Source organism: Dermacentor albipictus, chromosome 8 (genome assembly GCF_038994185.2).
Source record: "Dermacentor albipictus isolate Rhodes 1998 colony chromosome 8, USDA_Dalb.pri_finalv2, whole genome shotgun sequence".
Lineage (NCBI taxonomy): Eukaryota > Metazoa > Arthropoda > Arachnida > Ixodida > Ixodidae > Dermacentor > Dermacentor albipictus.
In genome coordinates this window covers 989,768-1,007,338 of record NC_091828.1, presented here as the reverse complement: position 1 = coordinate 1,007,338, position 17,571 = coordinate 989,768, and the positions used below count along the sequence as shown (strand labels likewise).

Below are 17,571 nucleotides of genomic sequence, written 5' to 3'. Positions count from 1 at the left end.
TAGTGACATCGTCTTCTCATAGTTATAAGCATCAGTTAAGTAGTCCGTCTGACTGTATCACTTCCGAGTCTACACAGTCAGCAGTCGTCTCTGATTCCGTGGGGGAATTGGTAGCCTCCCAGGACTTGTTGGGACGTCGAGAGGAGCTTCCTGGGCAACCCTCTCCAGCTTTGAGCGACAACCACATTCAATTTTCCAACCAGGGGGAGGGAAATAGTAGTGGGACGACTAGGTCTTTAAAGTCGACTGATACGCGTCGCAACCCCCAATGTTCTTCTGAGGTACGCACGCGTCCTCATGGTGACAAAAAACGGCCTCCGTGCCTCGACGATTTTGTTTCTATAGTGTAGAGCGTATTGCCGTCTTCGAAATGCCACGGCTAGGAGCCTCGCTGTGACGTTTAGGAGACAGTCCACATGTTTCATTAACACAGGTATAAAGTGCTCCTTGTTGCGGTGCAGTGAGTCTTGTGCCGTGTTCCTTGTCAGACTTTGTTTGAGTGACTGCCTGTGTTTTGGTGCTTTGCGTGCGACTGGTGCGCGTGTGTGAACATGGGGGAGAACGAACTGAAAATGCCTTTGGACTTAAGTGCGCGTCTTGTGTGCGCGTTTCACTGTATGCTTGCTTTGTTTCCAGGGGGGGATGATGTAGTATAGTGTCGCCCCCTGTCAGATCTCTGTGTTTTCATACATTTATGTTTTGTAGTTGTTTAGCTAGATGGCGCACCCCCCTTCTGTCATGTGACGAGCTTGGACCAATCAGGAGGTGTCATCTGGCATGTGAAGTCTTTATTAGTAATAAACGGCCGCAGGTCGGCTCAGTCCTTGTCCGGTCTTTATCAGGAGCAGTTGGCTCCGTGTCATCCTTCTCTGCGTTGGACGCTCGCGCGCGTTCGCTGGCCGGGGGCCCCCACTTGCCTGCCGCTGCCGACACAACAGAATGCAATGTGCAACAACCTGAGCAGAGATTGGCTGGTACCACAATAAGAAGTTGCGCGCGACGTTGTTTTCATGCGAGGCGAGTGGTGTAGGATTCGTCGGACGATCTCGCCACTGCCACCATTTGCTATAGTTGTCGGACGATCTACGAGCTGTAGGCCGATCTCACCGCTGCCATTCAGTTGTCAGATTTGACAGTCGTAGCTGTAGGAAGGAGCTTGATTCTTCATCGGGACTTAGGACAGCAGGATTTATTTGCAGTATTTACATTTTAAGCAAGATACATTGGCAGTCTAGCGCGACTCCCATATGGAGCCCGCAAGACTAACATACAGCAAACAGCTTACGAGCACACAGCTCACTAGTACATTTTTAGCATGACAATGAGCACTCCACTCCCGACGACGAGCACACTCTAGCAGCCGGCAATTGCTGCTTATAAGCTCTTGATTCCAAGCAAACGGAAACGTTCGTCCAGTCATCGTTCGACGTCACCGTTCGACGTCACCGTTCGACGTCACCGAAGATGACCCGCCCTTTTGGGGGATGAGGGCTGTCGACTTGGAGGAGGATGATGACTCACATACACGTGCCGCACATACACACAGGTGAAAAGGGCCGGAGCCGACAGAGGGCTTCGTAGAACTCTGCTTTGTTCCGGGCGGCGCGGCTGAGTACCACATTCCTGAGCTGACTGCGCGCCACGTGGCTGCCGGTCATCCGCAGTTCTCTGAAGTGCGCCCAGTCTGGCAGGATTGGGACACGTGCAGTGGGCTGAAAGCTGGCACATTGCCACTCCGTACGGCCATTCCTAACAGTGGCTATATAGTGTTCTCAATTGCGTGCACCTCGCACCTTTGCTTGTTCACATGGGACCTAGTGGCCGGAAAAGATGTACGATCGCAGTCTGCAGCACGGAAAGGCAGCGTGTTTCGGTTATGGCCTATTAAAAGCGTGCACTACGCTTCCAACAGCGCCATGCGCTTTGAAACAGATATGTGAAGATGCTTATCGCAATAAGATTGGTGGTGATAGCTGTGAATCCCGCGTACCATGAACCCAGAGAAGATTTGATCGTACTGAAATGATGAACTGAGTGTGCGCCCACGTTCTAACGCGAGACAGGCGGGCGAGTATTGCGGTGAAGCTGCCACAGTGGGCAGCTATATACTGTTCTCGATCACGTGCACGTCACGCATTTTCTTGTTTACATGGGATCTAGCAGCCGTAAAACGTATAGCACGATTACAGTATGGCAATATACTGAACGTTGGTGCCGAGAAATTTCGTTTTCGGGAATGTATCAACCGGCAAAACATCACCGTTGGGTCATTCTTCGTGCTCTTGATTGCAAATGTTGGCGCTGAGAAAACGTGACGGGAATGTATCAATGAAGTTCCACTGCATTGCAATGGACACTCACTGTCGAAATGCTGGTACAATGAAGAGTGACAGGTGCAGCGAGCCAATTCATCTTTGTGCTGCTTCTCGCTTGAACTTGAACTAGGTGCACGAGAACAGAGTGCGCACAAAGCCATCAGGCTTCTCGGGGCGCCTAGCCTCTGAGCCCAACGCAGATTACATTCCAGATAGGGCACGAGCAGCCACACTCAGCTGCACCCCATGCATAACAGTGGCCGTCTATAATTACTATCACAATAAAAAAGAAAGAAGAAAAAGAAGAGCTCGCAACCTAGACCTAAACCGGCCCCTCTGCTCCAGCATGGGAGATGACATGGAAGAAATTAGCTTGTGGATTCTAGTCGAGCCGGAAGGAGAGAGTGTCAACGCTACCAGCATGGACGAAGGAAAGCATAGGAGAAGCCTAAGTTAGCCCGCACCAGCTGGAGAGAGTGTGGCGGAAATCTCGTGGTGTTTTTCGCAAGGGAGTACTGGGCCTGGTACCCTAAACAACAACGCTGTCATGGCAACTGCGCTCCTAGCGTTCTCACTGTTGCTCTAGGTGTCTGAAAAGTGAGGTAAGATTTTTTTTGGCCCATGTCTTTCTCACAGCACACGCTGTTCGCGAGACAAGCCGAGTTTGGAGCGTGGTGTGTAAGCTTGAAAGCAGTGTTCAGGGTGTACGAGTGCAAGCGTCAGCCAGCAACGGAGACACTGAAGTAATCACGGCGCGGGTCTTCATTTTCTTCTTCAACGTACCATGGAAAAGCACAGGAGCGCTAAAACTGTTCCAGAAGTTTTGTAGGCTTTGTTCTGATGCACGTCAGCAGCACACACTTCCGGCGGCTCGTAGCAATGCATATTCAAAGCTTGCACCTGTCCACTCCGGCAAGCTGATTGGAGGCGCAAAGGGAGAGGGCACACCAACGTAGCTGCGCTTCTGGCTTCAAAAAGGTGACTTCAAAAACGGGAAACTCACCTTTTGTCCCCCTCGAATAATAACCAACATGAAAATTTCTTGCAGTAATATGGCCTCTACAACTTGCAGTGTAAAACAAAAATTTGGAATGGGACCTGGTGAGGCGGGGCCCTTTAGTATACTAGTAACCCACAGAGAGCAAACTAAGGCAGCACATGAGGTGCCAGCAGCTGGCCCTGCCCACCTGCAGCAGGGGGCTCTCCTCCCGGCGGATGGACTCCATCAGGGGACGGATGACCGGGTTCAGCTTCTCCGGCAACTGGTTTAGCCGCACCAAGAAAGTGGCCAGCGAAGACTGCACCCTGGAACACAAGGAGACCCGACGCTGTATGGGCACACTTCACAATATCTAAGCACACTCTTTGCAGAAGATTCAAAGTACGAGTCTTCGCAGCGGTGCTACAGTGCATGCAAAGTGTACCAAAAAAGCAAGGGATGGGACAGGATGCTGACTTTCAACTAAGCTCCCACTAAACTAGCTCCCTAGTGGCACATTCATATGTTCGTTTTTGAGTAATCTATAGCACTAACAAACATTGTTCAGATGCTCAAAAATAGGCGCTCTGACTACATTCGGATGGTCCTGTTTTGTCACCTAATTCCAGACTAGAGCATCAAGCACTCTCAGTAGTGCTTTTGGAAGAGCCAAGAAATTTGGTTGCCTTATGGTCACATGACCCCGCCCTTTCCTGCGACCGCAATGGCAAAGGGGGACTCTAGCTGCTTTCTCTGCAACCACGACCATCACTGGCAACAATTATTATCAGCAGCCAATTAAGGCTACATTGCATAGGTTCCCCTTAGCTTTCCTTTCCTTCCCTTTCACTGCTCAAAAAAAAAAAAAATAGAAGACATGTAGGTGTGTTTGGTTGGCACCAGAGAGTCTATGCAATTGGGCTGCTCAGATATGGAGGGTCACAGTGACCATCCAAAGATGCCACAGCTCTTAACATCGGCTAACTAGCAATCTGTCCTGCCGTCTTTTTCTATAGTACCTTGCATGTGCTCCAACCCTTCTGCAAAGAATGCATCAACAACTAGCCCGCAAGCAAAGATTATTAAAATTGAGATTACGAGGTTTAACAACATAATGGGGCGACTCCAGGTTATTTTCGACCACCGGAGGTACTCCGAGCTGCACCCAAAGCACGGTGCCCCAGCATCTCCTGCCTTTCACCTGAACTGCAATGCGGCCGTCGTGATCAGGAATAAAGCCTGCAACCTCACGCTCACCATGGTCACAAAGCCACCCTGCCTGGCACGTCGCTCTTGCGGGGCTGCACTGACAAGATCACCTGGCCATGTGGGACTCGCTTCACAAACTGCTTGTGGATGCATTCACTGACATGTACTAGTATTCAGTCTGTTATAGCCAGATTTGCCTGGCCAAGTACGACAGATTCGAAAGCAAATGAAACACGAAGAGAGAACAACCAGTGGGAATAGAATAACGTGGGCCAGACCGGGGCCCTGCGTAAGTGATCGAGCAAGGGAGCATGCGCTTAATGTAAGCAATATGGAGGACAGTGTGCATTCGTGCGACTTCATGTGGATGTGAGCTCCAGCAGAGTACGGGCCGAATTTATTGGCCCGTGCTGCGAGTTCGCTCTAAGCATAGCAGCTGAATGGTATGTTCCGAGTAATCCAATTTAAAATGCGTGTGTTTGGGTCGCGTCTGGAAGAAATTTTGAATAAAGTGATAATTAAAATAAAGTAGCTTCGTTAAACGAGGGTTTACTGTAATCTGGTAGTACAGTAAACTTATAAAACTAAAATGGAACAGTAGTCGGCTGCGTAAGTACAGCAGTCAAGAACTCTTGTCATAAGATGAGCACTAGTTTCGAGACACAGGTACATCGATGCAGGGAGACCGGTTTCAAGGACTCGGTCCTTGTCTCGTGTGCACGCAAAAATCTGAGGAAGTTAAATTAAGCCCTCCAAACGCGGCTTGGAGCAGCGTAGTAGCCCGGTTGAAAGGAGTAAAAAAAAGTAGCAGTAATGCCACACGTTCATTCTCTCTCACACAGATTTAAGAAAGTAGGGGCAAGATATGCCATCAAAGTTTTGTTGTCAGCGCCTAATAAAGTTGGGAAGCTGGGAGCAGCTGTCCAAAGAAAGAGAGAAGCAATAGGAAAGAACACAGGCTGTAAAATAAACCATGAAAAAAACGCCCGTGCCCTGTAAGATTGCTGTTCTTTACCAAATTCCTTTGTGCTGCGGTCTTTCGTACATAGGGCAGAAAGGTTGATGCATTAATTTGAGGCTACCAGAGCCCCGGAATTCTTTAGACAAGAAATCTACAAACCTGCCAAAGCACTGTTTCGAATGGGAGTGTACACCATTCTTTGATGACACAAAACTCTTGTTTGTGCACAATGAAAGTGTTATAAGGGAAGTGTGGAAGCCTTCCACATAACGAGACAAGGTAGTGGGTGTGTTAGTCAGCCTTCCACATGCTTATCTTTGAAGGAGATGGGCTTGCTGAACAGGGGTGAATAACGGCATTAATCGCACCTGCTTCCACGTGGCAATGTTTTGGAAATGACAAGTGCTCTTTATTCCCATCGAGCATGTGCGTGCACTTGATGTAAAGCTTCAAAAAGCCATCGTGTTTTTTCCAATAAACGCAGTTGTAAGTCAGCGCCATGAGTGTCCCATCCTCTATTCTCTTGTCTGGTGTATGTCATTGCGCTGCTTTTAAACATCATGGAAAACCACCAACTCGCCCAATCTGCCGTTCTTCTTCAGCACAATAGATGCAGGAAATAGACTAGTAGGCCCCTTTCTTTTCTTTTTTATTTTGTTTGCTAGAGTAATTATAGTGCCATTTTTTCCCCCCAACTTGTCAACTGAGCTTCCCACAGAATGCCTTGTATCTATGAAGAGGACACTACGTGTGCTCCAAGGCCCGACCTGGGCAAACGGGCCATACCCCGCCCAAGACCGCAGCTTCGAGCCCAGCCAGGGCCCGCCAAACATCACTTTCACTCCCCTTGTGGGTAGGCCCAGACCCGTGCTAATGAGAGCCACGCTGTGTGAAGATACGGATCCTAGGAATGAGCAGAAACACAGGAGCATGCGAGATCTTGGAAGCATTCAATCAAAAGGAAAGGCAACAACTGTATAAGTGACACATAAGTTAATTAGTTAAAAAGAAATGCGTCATCTACAAATGTTTTGTTAGTGTGAAGCAAGGTGTGAGCACATGCATGGTGGACATGTGATAAGAAAAAAAGAAAGAAGATTTATAAGCTCTGCATATATAAACAGCAGAAAGTATGTGCTTGTCCTTATGGCTTATGCCCTTCTCTTGCTGTGATAAAGTTTTTGGTACTATATTCATTACTCTGATAGACCGTCTACAAGTTTCTCAAATTTAGAAAACTGCCTTCTAAGGCACTGCAAGAAAGGCAAGGAGGGAGGATGCCGCTTTGTGCATTTTCTGATGAGTCATTATAATGGGAGAGCAATTAATTATCTATTTATTGTTCAGTTAGTAATGTTCTGTTTTCACATAAAATAATTCAATCACAGACTTCAGGCACATGCACAATTCTATTATTGACTGCATGCATTATAAGCAAACAAAATATTATTAGTTGTGCAAACAGTGAAATTTTAAAAATATCCGGAAAAAACAGGCTTTGAATATTCAATAGAACATTTTACCACCTCTTAAGGGGGGATGAGGGTCTTGAAAACTTTTTTTTATTTCTTAACATATCTTTCTGAAAATTGACGTGCAGATATATATTTGAATGGTGATCCCAAATATATATTCAGATTTTATATATCTCATCTAGAAATGAAGATATTGCAAAATAATTTATCCCACATAGGTCTTTTTTTATGGGCCATTATGATAATTTCTTAAATAGAAAAACTAGTTTTAAAGAATACCTGTTATTTCCAAGGGCCCACTGCACATCCTAAAGCTAAAGAAATTTTCAAAAAGTCATCATATAGGTCATGAATGAATAACAAAGTAGGAAGAAAATAACAATGCGGGAGTAATTAGCTTACATCTGACTTAATTGCTAGTCTATTGGGTTTAATGAAAAATGGAAAGCTTTAGGATGTAGCTGAGGTTTTACTGAAAAAAAATGATGCCTAATTCAATAAAATCAATTGATGCAAACATTATGAAAAGTTCTGTAAGGCAAAGGCATTTCATCGAAAAAGCAAAGCTGAGAAAATTGCATTCAAAGTTTTGCTTACTCTGCCACTTTTGTTTACCTATCACATGGAAAAATTTAGTGCTTTAGCATGCAGCCCAGTCATTACTGAACACAATAACACCAAACTCACAGAAATCTGTTCATGTAAAGATTGCGAAAACCTCTGTATTGCATTGGTACTTGACAAAAAAAAAAGCTCGAAGTCACTTGCTATTTTCTATGAATCTGCCACACATTCACAAAAGTCCTGGGCAGTAGTCCTGGGTTCTGTCAGGCTTGTGCTTCTTGGCCATCCTCTTCTTCACCTTTACAGCATTGGTGTGACTTTTATCAGACCTGCACAGCCTCTGTTTATCTTTTTCAAGGCTCCTACGAATAAGGGAGCTCCCAGGACTGTAACCAAGCTGTGCTGCAACAGCTCTGCTGGTTCTCGCACTGCTCTGTCTCACTGCACTTTGCGAGTTGGAGAGTGGCCATCCCACACTTGCTGCAGCTTGAGGACGCAAACAGCTTCTTTAGCACAGAGAGATCAACGATGATGTACTCTGTGCCGCGATCGTCGTCTTCACTTCCTGTGCCGACGTTCATTAGCTCGAACTTGCGGGAAGCCGCGGACTTCTTCGCCAATGAAGTTTTAATGTTGTCTGCGTATTTATTGCGCCGTGCGCATTCCGCCTCCGTGAAAAAACACCGTGTCGAAGCGTTGAGCACGCGAGCTCGGTTCAGCCCCGTCCGTCGGCACCGAAGCGGCGTGCGGAAACGCCGAAGTCGACGTTAGGCTTCGGTTAGCCGGCTCGGCCGCTTCCAACGACACGGAATCCGAAGCGACTTGCAGCGTTTCTAAAGTTAGCATTTTCGACGGGCTTAGTCCAGGCGCGTCCACCGGTACTGCAGAGACTTGCGGTAACACCGAAGTTGACACCGATCGGCACTGTCCAGCCACGTCCACCGGCGAAGCTAGCGTCGACGGGATTTGTTCAGCCGCATCCTCCGACGAAACTGTTGTTGGCGAGCTCAGTCCAGCCGCATCCACCAAGGGCACAGCAGCATGAGGCATCACCGAAGCTGTAGTTCTCGACGATGTAGCGCTTTTTTTAATCCATGCGCGTCTCTTTTTGCTGACTGCTTTTCGCGTGCTTGCTTTCAAGCGCGCGTCTCGCGCCATCGTGACACGCGGAACAAAGACACCAGGCACGCAAAAGCAAGAAATTCGTAGTTAAAAGAAGCCACTCAATAGCCAAAATATCTACAAGAACGATAAAGAGAAAGGCAGAATGAAAAATACTAGGAAACAAAGAGGAACGCGAAAAATGACGTCCGTGCAGGCGAAAGTAGACAATGCGAAGGAGTCGAACAATGCGGCCACGGCAGGCGAAACATGCGTCACGGCCGATCAGAGGGCTGTGCCTCGAGGAGGCGCCCGTTTCACCCAATCAGCAGCTGTCTCGCGACGATTTCCCGCTTGAGAATGGGTGCCGATCACTCCGCTGCACGAGGGTCCACAGCATTCCTCCGCGGTCTACAGCGTGCCGAGGGGCGCCAGAATGGAGAGCGGGAAACCAGCTTTCAAACGAGACCAAGATGGCGCCGATCGGTTCGTGTCGCGCGGAGCTACGGCAGCTTGAAAATGAAGCAAACCTTCGCGCTTGGCGTTCAATTTTGGCTCAACGATGTTTCTAAATTGCCGTTTTTTTATACTTCGAGTAGGAATTGGGCCATAATATTTTGTAGAGGCATAGTTGCGACATTAAAGACTTCAAAAACACAATTTTTGAAAATTGCCATTTTTGACCATTTTTCGCGATTTCAAGACCTGCGTCCCCCGTTAACAAAGTAAAATAAAAGAACTGCCATGTTTGGCAATAAAATGCATATTTACGTTATTTGAGGAGCTCCATTAAAGAGCTTGTAAATGAGAAGAAAGGAAATGCGACTATCTGGCACACTATGGCTGCGATGGTAATTCAACGAACAAAAGGCATGTCAGCCAAGGCACGAAGAACTACAGTGCTCATTGAAAAAGTGAAGTGCATTAACATATCGTAGTGCACCTCGTTTTAATGATGACATCGCCCAAACAATGAGTACATTTGCCTAAAATCTGGATAAAAAATTCGTAGCCTGCCTAAGGCACGACATGAGTGTTTAACAACTGGAAAACTGCACACAAATGATTTCCTCTATGCGTACGTTCACAAACGTGCGAGTCTATGCAACAATCGTGGCTCTCCTGCCGTGGAACCATTTGCAAGACTGCTTGCCTCAGAGTTTCCTCCTGCAGACTGCAAAAACACTTTTTGTGCCATAGTACTCAAACGAAACGAATATTTGACTTCAAATAGCGAACTCTCGAATCAGACAGTGAGAAATGTTCTATTCAGATTACAAATTTTAAGAAAATTATTCTTTGTACGTTGCTTGCGAAATGTGCCATGTTGGAATGCCCCGTGAAACACGGTAGTACCTTCGGCAAAGTGGTCCCTTGTAGCAGTGCGGAGTACATTCGAAGCAAAATGAAGGCACACTGACCATGCAAGGGGTTCAATTCCCCTGACGCTCAATGTCTGCTGCTTTCTCCTTGGTCACCACTTGATGGAACAGGCAAAAACAAGTTGTGTCCACAAATGTGGATATAGTGTGCCTATCACTCCAGTAAGAGAGGAACTTGCATTTCTCTGTTCTTTTCTTTGTTAGAAAATTTATAACTGCACAGGGCAAATTTCCCATGATGCAGCACTTTTAAGCAAGAAAAAAGAAAAAGAAAAGGTAAGAAACAGAGAAAGGAAAGGGTGGTCAAGCATCGTGTTATCAGTCCACTTGCTTACCTGGTAGTTAATGAGATCTGGTCCTTTTGCATCTGCTGAGCTGTGCGTAGCAGAAACTTGCGCTTCTCCTCTAGGTTCTGCACATGCACACACAATGACATGCCTTGTCAGCAAGCTCCTTCCCAAAACTTTGAACCACTTCCCTGTGCCTCTGGCATATCAGACAGACTTATAGCCCTTCTTAGGCTAAGTTCCATACACTCGTGACCTCATCCGACCGAGACCAAATCAACGCAAAGCTACAGCAGAATCCCCCTCCCCACCCCTCCGAGTTCCTCAGAAACAATACTTCGTAGTCTAAGAAAATTTTTTTATGTAACTACAGATCGAACTTCAGACCAGCACTTTGACTGCACACCTTTGGCCCTTTAACTTGACCCTTATTCCAAATTGGTATTTTGCCACTGTCCAAGCACTCACGAACTAGCGCTAATCATTGGGTTATTTAGGAACCATTAGTCAGTTTCGGTATTAAATTGCACTTTTTTCCCCCTGCTGCATGCGGATTATTAAAGTGACTCCAAAGAAGGGGTGTGGTCAGCGCGATGAGCACTCGTAGTTTCAAAGATGGCACCGTGCACCACTCCCATGCCCGGAAACATCTCATTTTGGCAGATTCTAATACATCTGCACGCAAGGCTTTGGAAGCAGCACTGACTTGAAGAAAACTGGTTCATCAGATTTTGGAATGTAGTTTTGCTTTCTTCGCCAAACTGCTTAAAGCTGCCATGCACCGGCGCAAAAATATCCTCATTGTTCGAAAGGTCACAGTTCTTATCTGCAGGGTATTAAAATTCTTCAGCGGGGATCGTTTGCAAACGGCCGTGCAGGGAGTAGAGTTTCATAGAAAAAGACGGCCAGGAGTCGACTTCGGCATAGCGCTAGGGCTAGTCACTAAGGGCCAACGTTTTCTTTCATATACCGAGAAATGTTTTACATGGGAAGATGATATCTGCTCAAATACTGCACAGGTGCTTTGCCATGAAAATTTACCTTCAGAACTTTTTCAAAGGCTTCTCAGTGCAGGGCAACAATTACATTGTTTATAACAAATTATACAAGAACATTTTTGTCTAAATATTTCTTTTGAAGTTTTTTTAATAAACATTTTGTTTGGGACTAGTACTGTCAGAAAGAAAATTCCTCCTCTTCAATTTGATACTATACACTTTACTATCAGCATAAGCTGTGATAGAAAAAGAAAATACTTACTAAACAACCCAAAAACTGCAGTTTTTCCAGCAGAAAGGAAAGCGTTAAAGGATGAGACATTTAAATACCCAAAATAAATTTTCTTCTCTATTCAAATTTGCAAAACTTATCGAGAATACGTGTAATCAACGAAAAGAAAAAAAATATTTAGTGCAAAACTTTTCCAGTGTGACGGGGTGCAACAGCAGGCAGAACACTGGAAGCGGGCCTCACCCCAAGCCACCTCATGGTTCCTTTTTTTTTTCTTTTTAGAACTTGTGCACACAGGTATCGTCACAGGAGCACCATATATGGCCCCAGCATTTGCTTTGCACCATGTGCGTGAATCCCCTATTGCATTGGTCTGTCTCCTCTGACCGTGCACTCAAAAGAAAGAGACTCGTGTGCCACAAGTCCTTTTTCCTCGTCCTGAGTTTCTGCACTAAATCAACAAATCATACTTGCTGCTGGTCACTCGGTGCTGGCTAAGGACACTTATCCAGGAACTCCATACTCCATATCGAAACTTGGCAAGGAAAAAATTTGCTTAGCGGTCTACTGCCTGCAGGCAATGCTCATTTATAAAGGATTTTGTCCAGAGATCTTCAAGTTCTAGAAACTGCGCAACATCGCTTCACAATACCACAAAAAATGTGTGCTGTGTTCAATAAATGTCGTGCAACTGCCAAATCAGGAGTTCTCGTACAGAAGTTACAAACCGAAGGCGACAGGAGTGAACAACGAGCTCACCTCGAGAACTTTTGGTTTGACTCGTACCTCCTGCACCAGGCCGTGGAACACTGTGGTCACTAGCTCTATCACTTGGTCCACTGTCAGTACCACACTGAAAGGAAGGCAAGAGACGCAGCTGTTTCGAGGTGACTGGCGAATGCTAAAGGTACAGTCAAGCTCATTAATTCAAAGTAGTTTGAAATAAAAGACTGCGCTCGACACGCAAGGACACCTTCCGATACAGTTGAGCAGGACCCAGCTGAAACATGCGTTGCCTTAACCTATTTCTCATTAACCAATGTCCGTTGCGGCACTAAAATATTCCCAATCAAACGAAGCACATGACAGCACCACTGGCTTAATCATTCTAAGTGGGTGTACACTAAACTAAGACATTCGCTCATCATTCACAGAGGAACGGGACTGCACCAAGACAAGAATTACAATCATATTCCAGAGGGGGGAACTTTGGGCCAGTTGGTCCGACATGTTTGAAGAGGAAAAGAACCAGGGCTTCAGATGGGACGTAAGACGAAGAAGTGGACAGGACAAACGGTACCGCTCGTTCTGTCCACTTTTTCGTCTTGCGTCCCATCTGAAGCTGCGGGTCTATTCCTCTTTAATTACGATCATCATCAGCATATTTCATACAGACTACTAGAAGAAAAAAGACTGCTCCCATCAATGTTCTGTTATGCCCAGGGTTTGGACAGAATGTACGGCTCAAAACTTAAGCACAAATCAACAGCAGAAGAGTATGCATTTGGGCTGGTTGGTTGATTGCGAGCAGAAAACAGCGCTAAACAGGACACGCACAACAAGTATCTATACTTGTGCACAACAAGTATCAATATGAATATGTTCCAACTAGGCCGACTCGCAGTTATGAAACAGGACACATTGTAGTCCGAGGGGACAGCGTTGTGGTCCATGTCCCTCTCTTCTTCCCATTGTTTAGCGGTTTTCTGCTCGAAATCACAATTCAAGGATAGCTGAAGGAATTCAAGGATGGTGAAGGCCAAAATTGAAGGAAGGAGAGAAAAAAAACATTATTCAAACATATACAGTAGACTCGCGATAATTCAAACTCTGATAATTCGTACTTTCGGTTAATTCAAACAAAAATCAAATTTTTGGTTGGTTCGCCATGTTTCCAATGTATTTTAAGGCCGCTTAATTCAAACACCACAATTCGGTTAATTCGTACTTTTTGCTTGTCCATACCGGAAAATTAGCGGCTATCGTTGCCACCACTGGTGAAAAATCTGACTTCTTAATCACCACAACAGCGGAAAATGTTAAAATAAGCGCACTATGGCCTAAAAAAATAAAAGAAAGCGAACAAGAGCCTAACAAACAAACGTTCGAAACAAAAGCCTCTCGAAGGGCACATTGTTGCTCAACTTTCCGTGGCTTGCTAGCATGCTTGCTAGCCAGTTCAAAGCAGGAAGTTCGAAATTAAAACACATAACCCTCAAAACTTGTGGAAATGACGACTGTCCACCTGAGTTTGTCAAAACGCTCAAAACTGACGTAAAACCTGACGTAAAAACAAAGAGCACGAGAAAAGGAAAAAAAAAAGAAGGTGCGAAAATGACGCGAGTAGCATCGGCCAAGTCCGAATCACGTGACCGCTCGCGCTTTTCTTTCCCTGGTCGGTCGCCCCCGTTGGTAGCATCATGTCTCTGCGGGGGAAGTACCGAACCCTTTCTGTGAAAGAAAAATTGGCAGCCACAGAAGAAGTTGAGGCTGGCGCGATGAAGACTTCTGTGGCATTGAAGTATGGAATCACAAAAAGTACGCTGACAACGATTGTGAAAGCGAAAGACAAGCTGCGAAACAACGCAGGCCATTTCGCTCCCGACAGAAAAAGGCTTAGGGAGGCGGCGCATCCAGAGCTTGAGAAGGCAGTTTTTCTTTGGCTGAAGCGCGCTCGGAGCTGCAGTCTACCAGTAAGTGGACCAATCCTGCAAGAGAAGGCCGAACAACTGTCTTTGCGCTTTGGAATTGAAGACTTCAAGTGTAGTGATGGATGGGTGTCGCGATTCAAGGAGTGACATGGCCTCACTTTCAAAACAGTAAGTGGAGAAGCGGCAGCGGTCGATGAGGCGGTTACTACCGACTGGCAGCAGACGCGTCTTCAGAGCCTACTGCTTGAATACTCCCCGGCTGACATTTATAATGCTGACGAAATGGGACTGTTCTTCAAGTGCCTTCCTCAGCAAACATTGTGTCGCAAGGGGGAACGTTGCACCGGCGGAAAGCTGAGCAAGGAGCGGCTCACAGTCATGGTTTGTGCCAATACAGTGGAATCTCGATGATACAAATATCACGGGGTCACGAAAAATATTCGTATTAGCCGAAATTCGTATCATCCAAACAAAAAAATCTAGCTAAATTAAAGAGTGAGAGGTGAATTCCCTCAGGCACACGTACGTAAAAAGCATTTATTTCTGGAAGGAAAAGTCTCCGATGTCCTTCTGCTTCTTTTTCTTTGTCAGGTCAATTAGCAGACTTCGTTCAAATCCATAAAAACGCGTCCACGTGTCGTCGCTGATTTCATCCGCGACCATAGTACGCCTAGAACTTCGAGCGCATGCAGCGTTTCAGCCGCCGGTGGTGGTCCTTCGCCGTCGCCCACGTCAAAGACAATAACGCGGCTAGAAGCACATCATCCACTCCGTCCGATGGCACGCAGAAAAGGAGGAAAAGCAACAAAAGTGCCACCGCTTCAAACTCTTCGCACCCAGTCGCGGCCTCCGCGCTGTCCGGCGCCACTTCCGCGCCTCCGCACCAAAAGAGAGAGGGAGAAATCGCGTAACTGCGCGCTGTTCTCTTTCACTGCCGTCGGTGGGGCTCGCGGTCGCGTCCGTCCGTGCGCTGGAATGGTGCCAACCGTGGCCTCTTCTCCGCGCAGCGGCGCAACCTCCTCCCTTCCTTAGCAACCGGCGCGCCGTTCGGGGGCGCAGCTGCGCATAGCAACTGTGACGTCACACAGTAGCGGTAAAATGAGCACGCGGGCGTCGGCGGTGGCAGCAACACCGCCGCTCCCTCGTCAGACGTCTCGTTGCAGTCGAGTGAGACCCGTAGCTCCGAAGCGGCCCAGTGATTGCGCGCCAAGCGGTTCTGGAAGAGGCAGCGGACGCTGGATTCCCCCAACATCAAACGCCAGAAGAACAAGGCGCGAATGCGCGTGCGACGAATGAACATGTCACCAGATGCGAAAGCAAGGGAGGCAGAACGGAAACGCCAACGGCGACTGATTAGATCGCCAGGTACTAAAGGCAGGGAAGCAGAACGCAAGCGGCAGCAGCGACGGGCGATATCGCCGAACACCAAAGCGAATGAATTGGAGCGCAGACTGCAGCAGCGACCGGCCATTTCACCGAACAGTAAAGCCAGGGAAGCGGAGCGCAGACGGCAGCAGCGTCTGGCCTTCGCCAAGCACACTTTCACATTTCCAAAGTGTCTTCGGTAATATTCGTATCAACCGATGCGGGTAGAAAATTGATTCGTAACAACCATTCTCTAGCACGTTGGAAAGTAATGGGGCTCGACCGGGACCACAGAAAAATTCGTATCATCCAGAAATTCGTATTAGCCGTGATCGTATCATCGAGATTCTACTGTATGGATGGTAGTCACAAGCCCGAACTTTTCGTTGTTGGCAAATCGAAGCGTCCGAGATGCTTTAAAGGCGTCCGAACTCTTCCCATTTCTTATGCAGCAAATACCCGTGCATGGATGACGCAATCTTTGTTTGAGGATTGGCTGCGGAAACTTGACGTGCGGTTTAAGCGCGATAAAAGAAAAGTGCTGATGATAGTGGATAATTGTCCCTCTCACGGTGACGTGGAGGGGCTGGAGGCAATTCGTCTTGAATTCCTCCCTCCAAACACAACAGCTGTCCTCCAGCCTCTGGATCAGGGGGTAATGAAATGTCTGAAGATAAACTACAGAAAGCTACTCCTTAAGAGGATGCTAATATGCATGGATAATTCCATGTCGTACAGCATAACACTGCTGTCGTCTGTGGGAATGCTAGCTGACGCATGGAGTGCAGTAACATTGGCAACGATACGGAACTGCTTCCAGCATGCCTTCCGCATACCAGGCCACACCAGTGATACCTTGCCTGACTGCGCTCGAAGTGAAGGTGAAGACTGCCTCCAAATGGAGAGCGATGAAGCAAGGCTAGTGCTTTCTGCACTCCAAGCACACAACATAGCTGCTGACCTCAGTGAATTTGCGGCTGCCGATGATAACCTCTGCGTGTGCAGGGAAGACACCCTGGACGACTTGGTGGCTGAGGTGCTGCCAGCACAGTACAGCAGCGAAAGTGAAGAGGAATCAGAAGAGCAATCCTCTGTGACAGCAGCGCAGGCCTTCCACTACCTCCGCAAATTTCTGACTGTAGAAGAAAATTCTCAAGAACAACTGGCTGCTCTTAATGGAATAGAGAACTTTGTTCTTAATGCACATGTAAAGAAAAAACAATCAACAATTCATGATTTCTTCAAACGGTCTAGTCAGCCATAGATTTCCATTAAACTTGTTCTGGATCCTTCACCTCTGCTCTGTTTTTACTGTGTAATTAAAGAGTGAAATGTTTAAAATATGATTTAAGTGGATAATTAATTGTAATGTGCGCTGTAATCTTGCTCAGAGTCATATTTGCGAGAACTTCCGATAATTCAAACTTCCTGATAATTTAAACAAAATCCTGGGGTCCCTTCGAGTTTGAATTAACGAGAGTCTAGACTAAAATATACAACCACGAAAGCCAACAGGCAATCAAGCTAAGGAAAGCATAGGAGTAATAAGCTGTGCATGAAACTGAAATGCAGAAATTATTGAGGAAAGGGAAAATGAAAGTGGACAAAAAAATAATGTCATCATTGGGAGACGAACCCCCAACCTCCGCATTACGCGTGTGTTAAACTACCAGTTGCACAATAGCAACAGTCATCAATGTGTCCACAACAGTCCACCTCGACACATTGAACACAGATATATTGAATTGTTGCGTATATCAGACACTTTCTATATCACCTGGAAAATCGCATGCATATTTAATTTTTTATTTCGAATGGGGTCGGACGGAAAATGGATATATCGAACTCTGCCACCCCTGACCCCGTGCGCTCTATTGACAAGCAGTGCAACACCCTCAACGATGGGTTTTCCCGACTGCTGTGCACTACAGTTGCATACATCGATTGTGCCAAGGGAGCCATTTGAATGTAGCAGCGTACGCAAGTGGCAGCTTGACTAGTTCGACAATGTCAATGACGCATTTCATTTGGTGCCAAATTCTGCGCCGACGC

The 17,571-nt window shown here is 46.7% G+C and overlaps 1 protein-coding gene across 7 annotated transcripts in view; it reads right to left on the bottom strand.

Moving 5' to 3' along the window:
* Positions 1-17,571, bottom strand: part of Hel89B (histone acetyltransferase 1) — a 506,945-nt gene that overhangs the window by 176,737 nt on the left and 312,637 nt on the right. For all 7 annotated transcript variants that reach the window (XM_070523038.1, XM_070523033.1, XM_070523034.1 and 4 more), the window contains 3 exons: positions 12,263-12,356; positions 10,322-10,398; positions 3,503-3,620 (listed from right to left, as the gene is read on the bottom strand). In XM_070523038.1, coding sequence (XP_070379139.1) covers positions 3,503-3,620; positions 10,322-10,398; positions 12,263-12,356 — 289 coding nt within the window. The remainder of the gene's footprint in view (positions 1-3,502; positions 3,621-10,321; positions 10,399-12,262; positions 12,357-17,571) is intronic.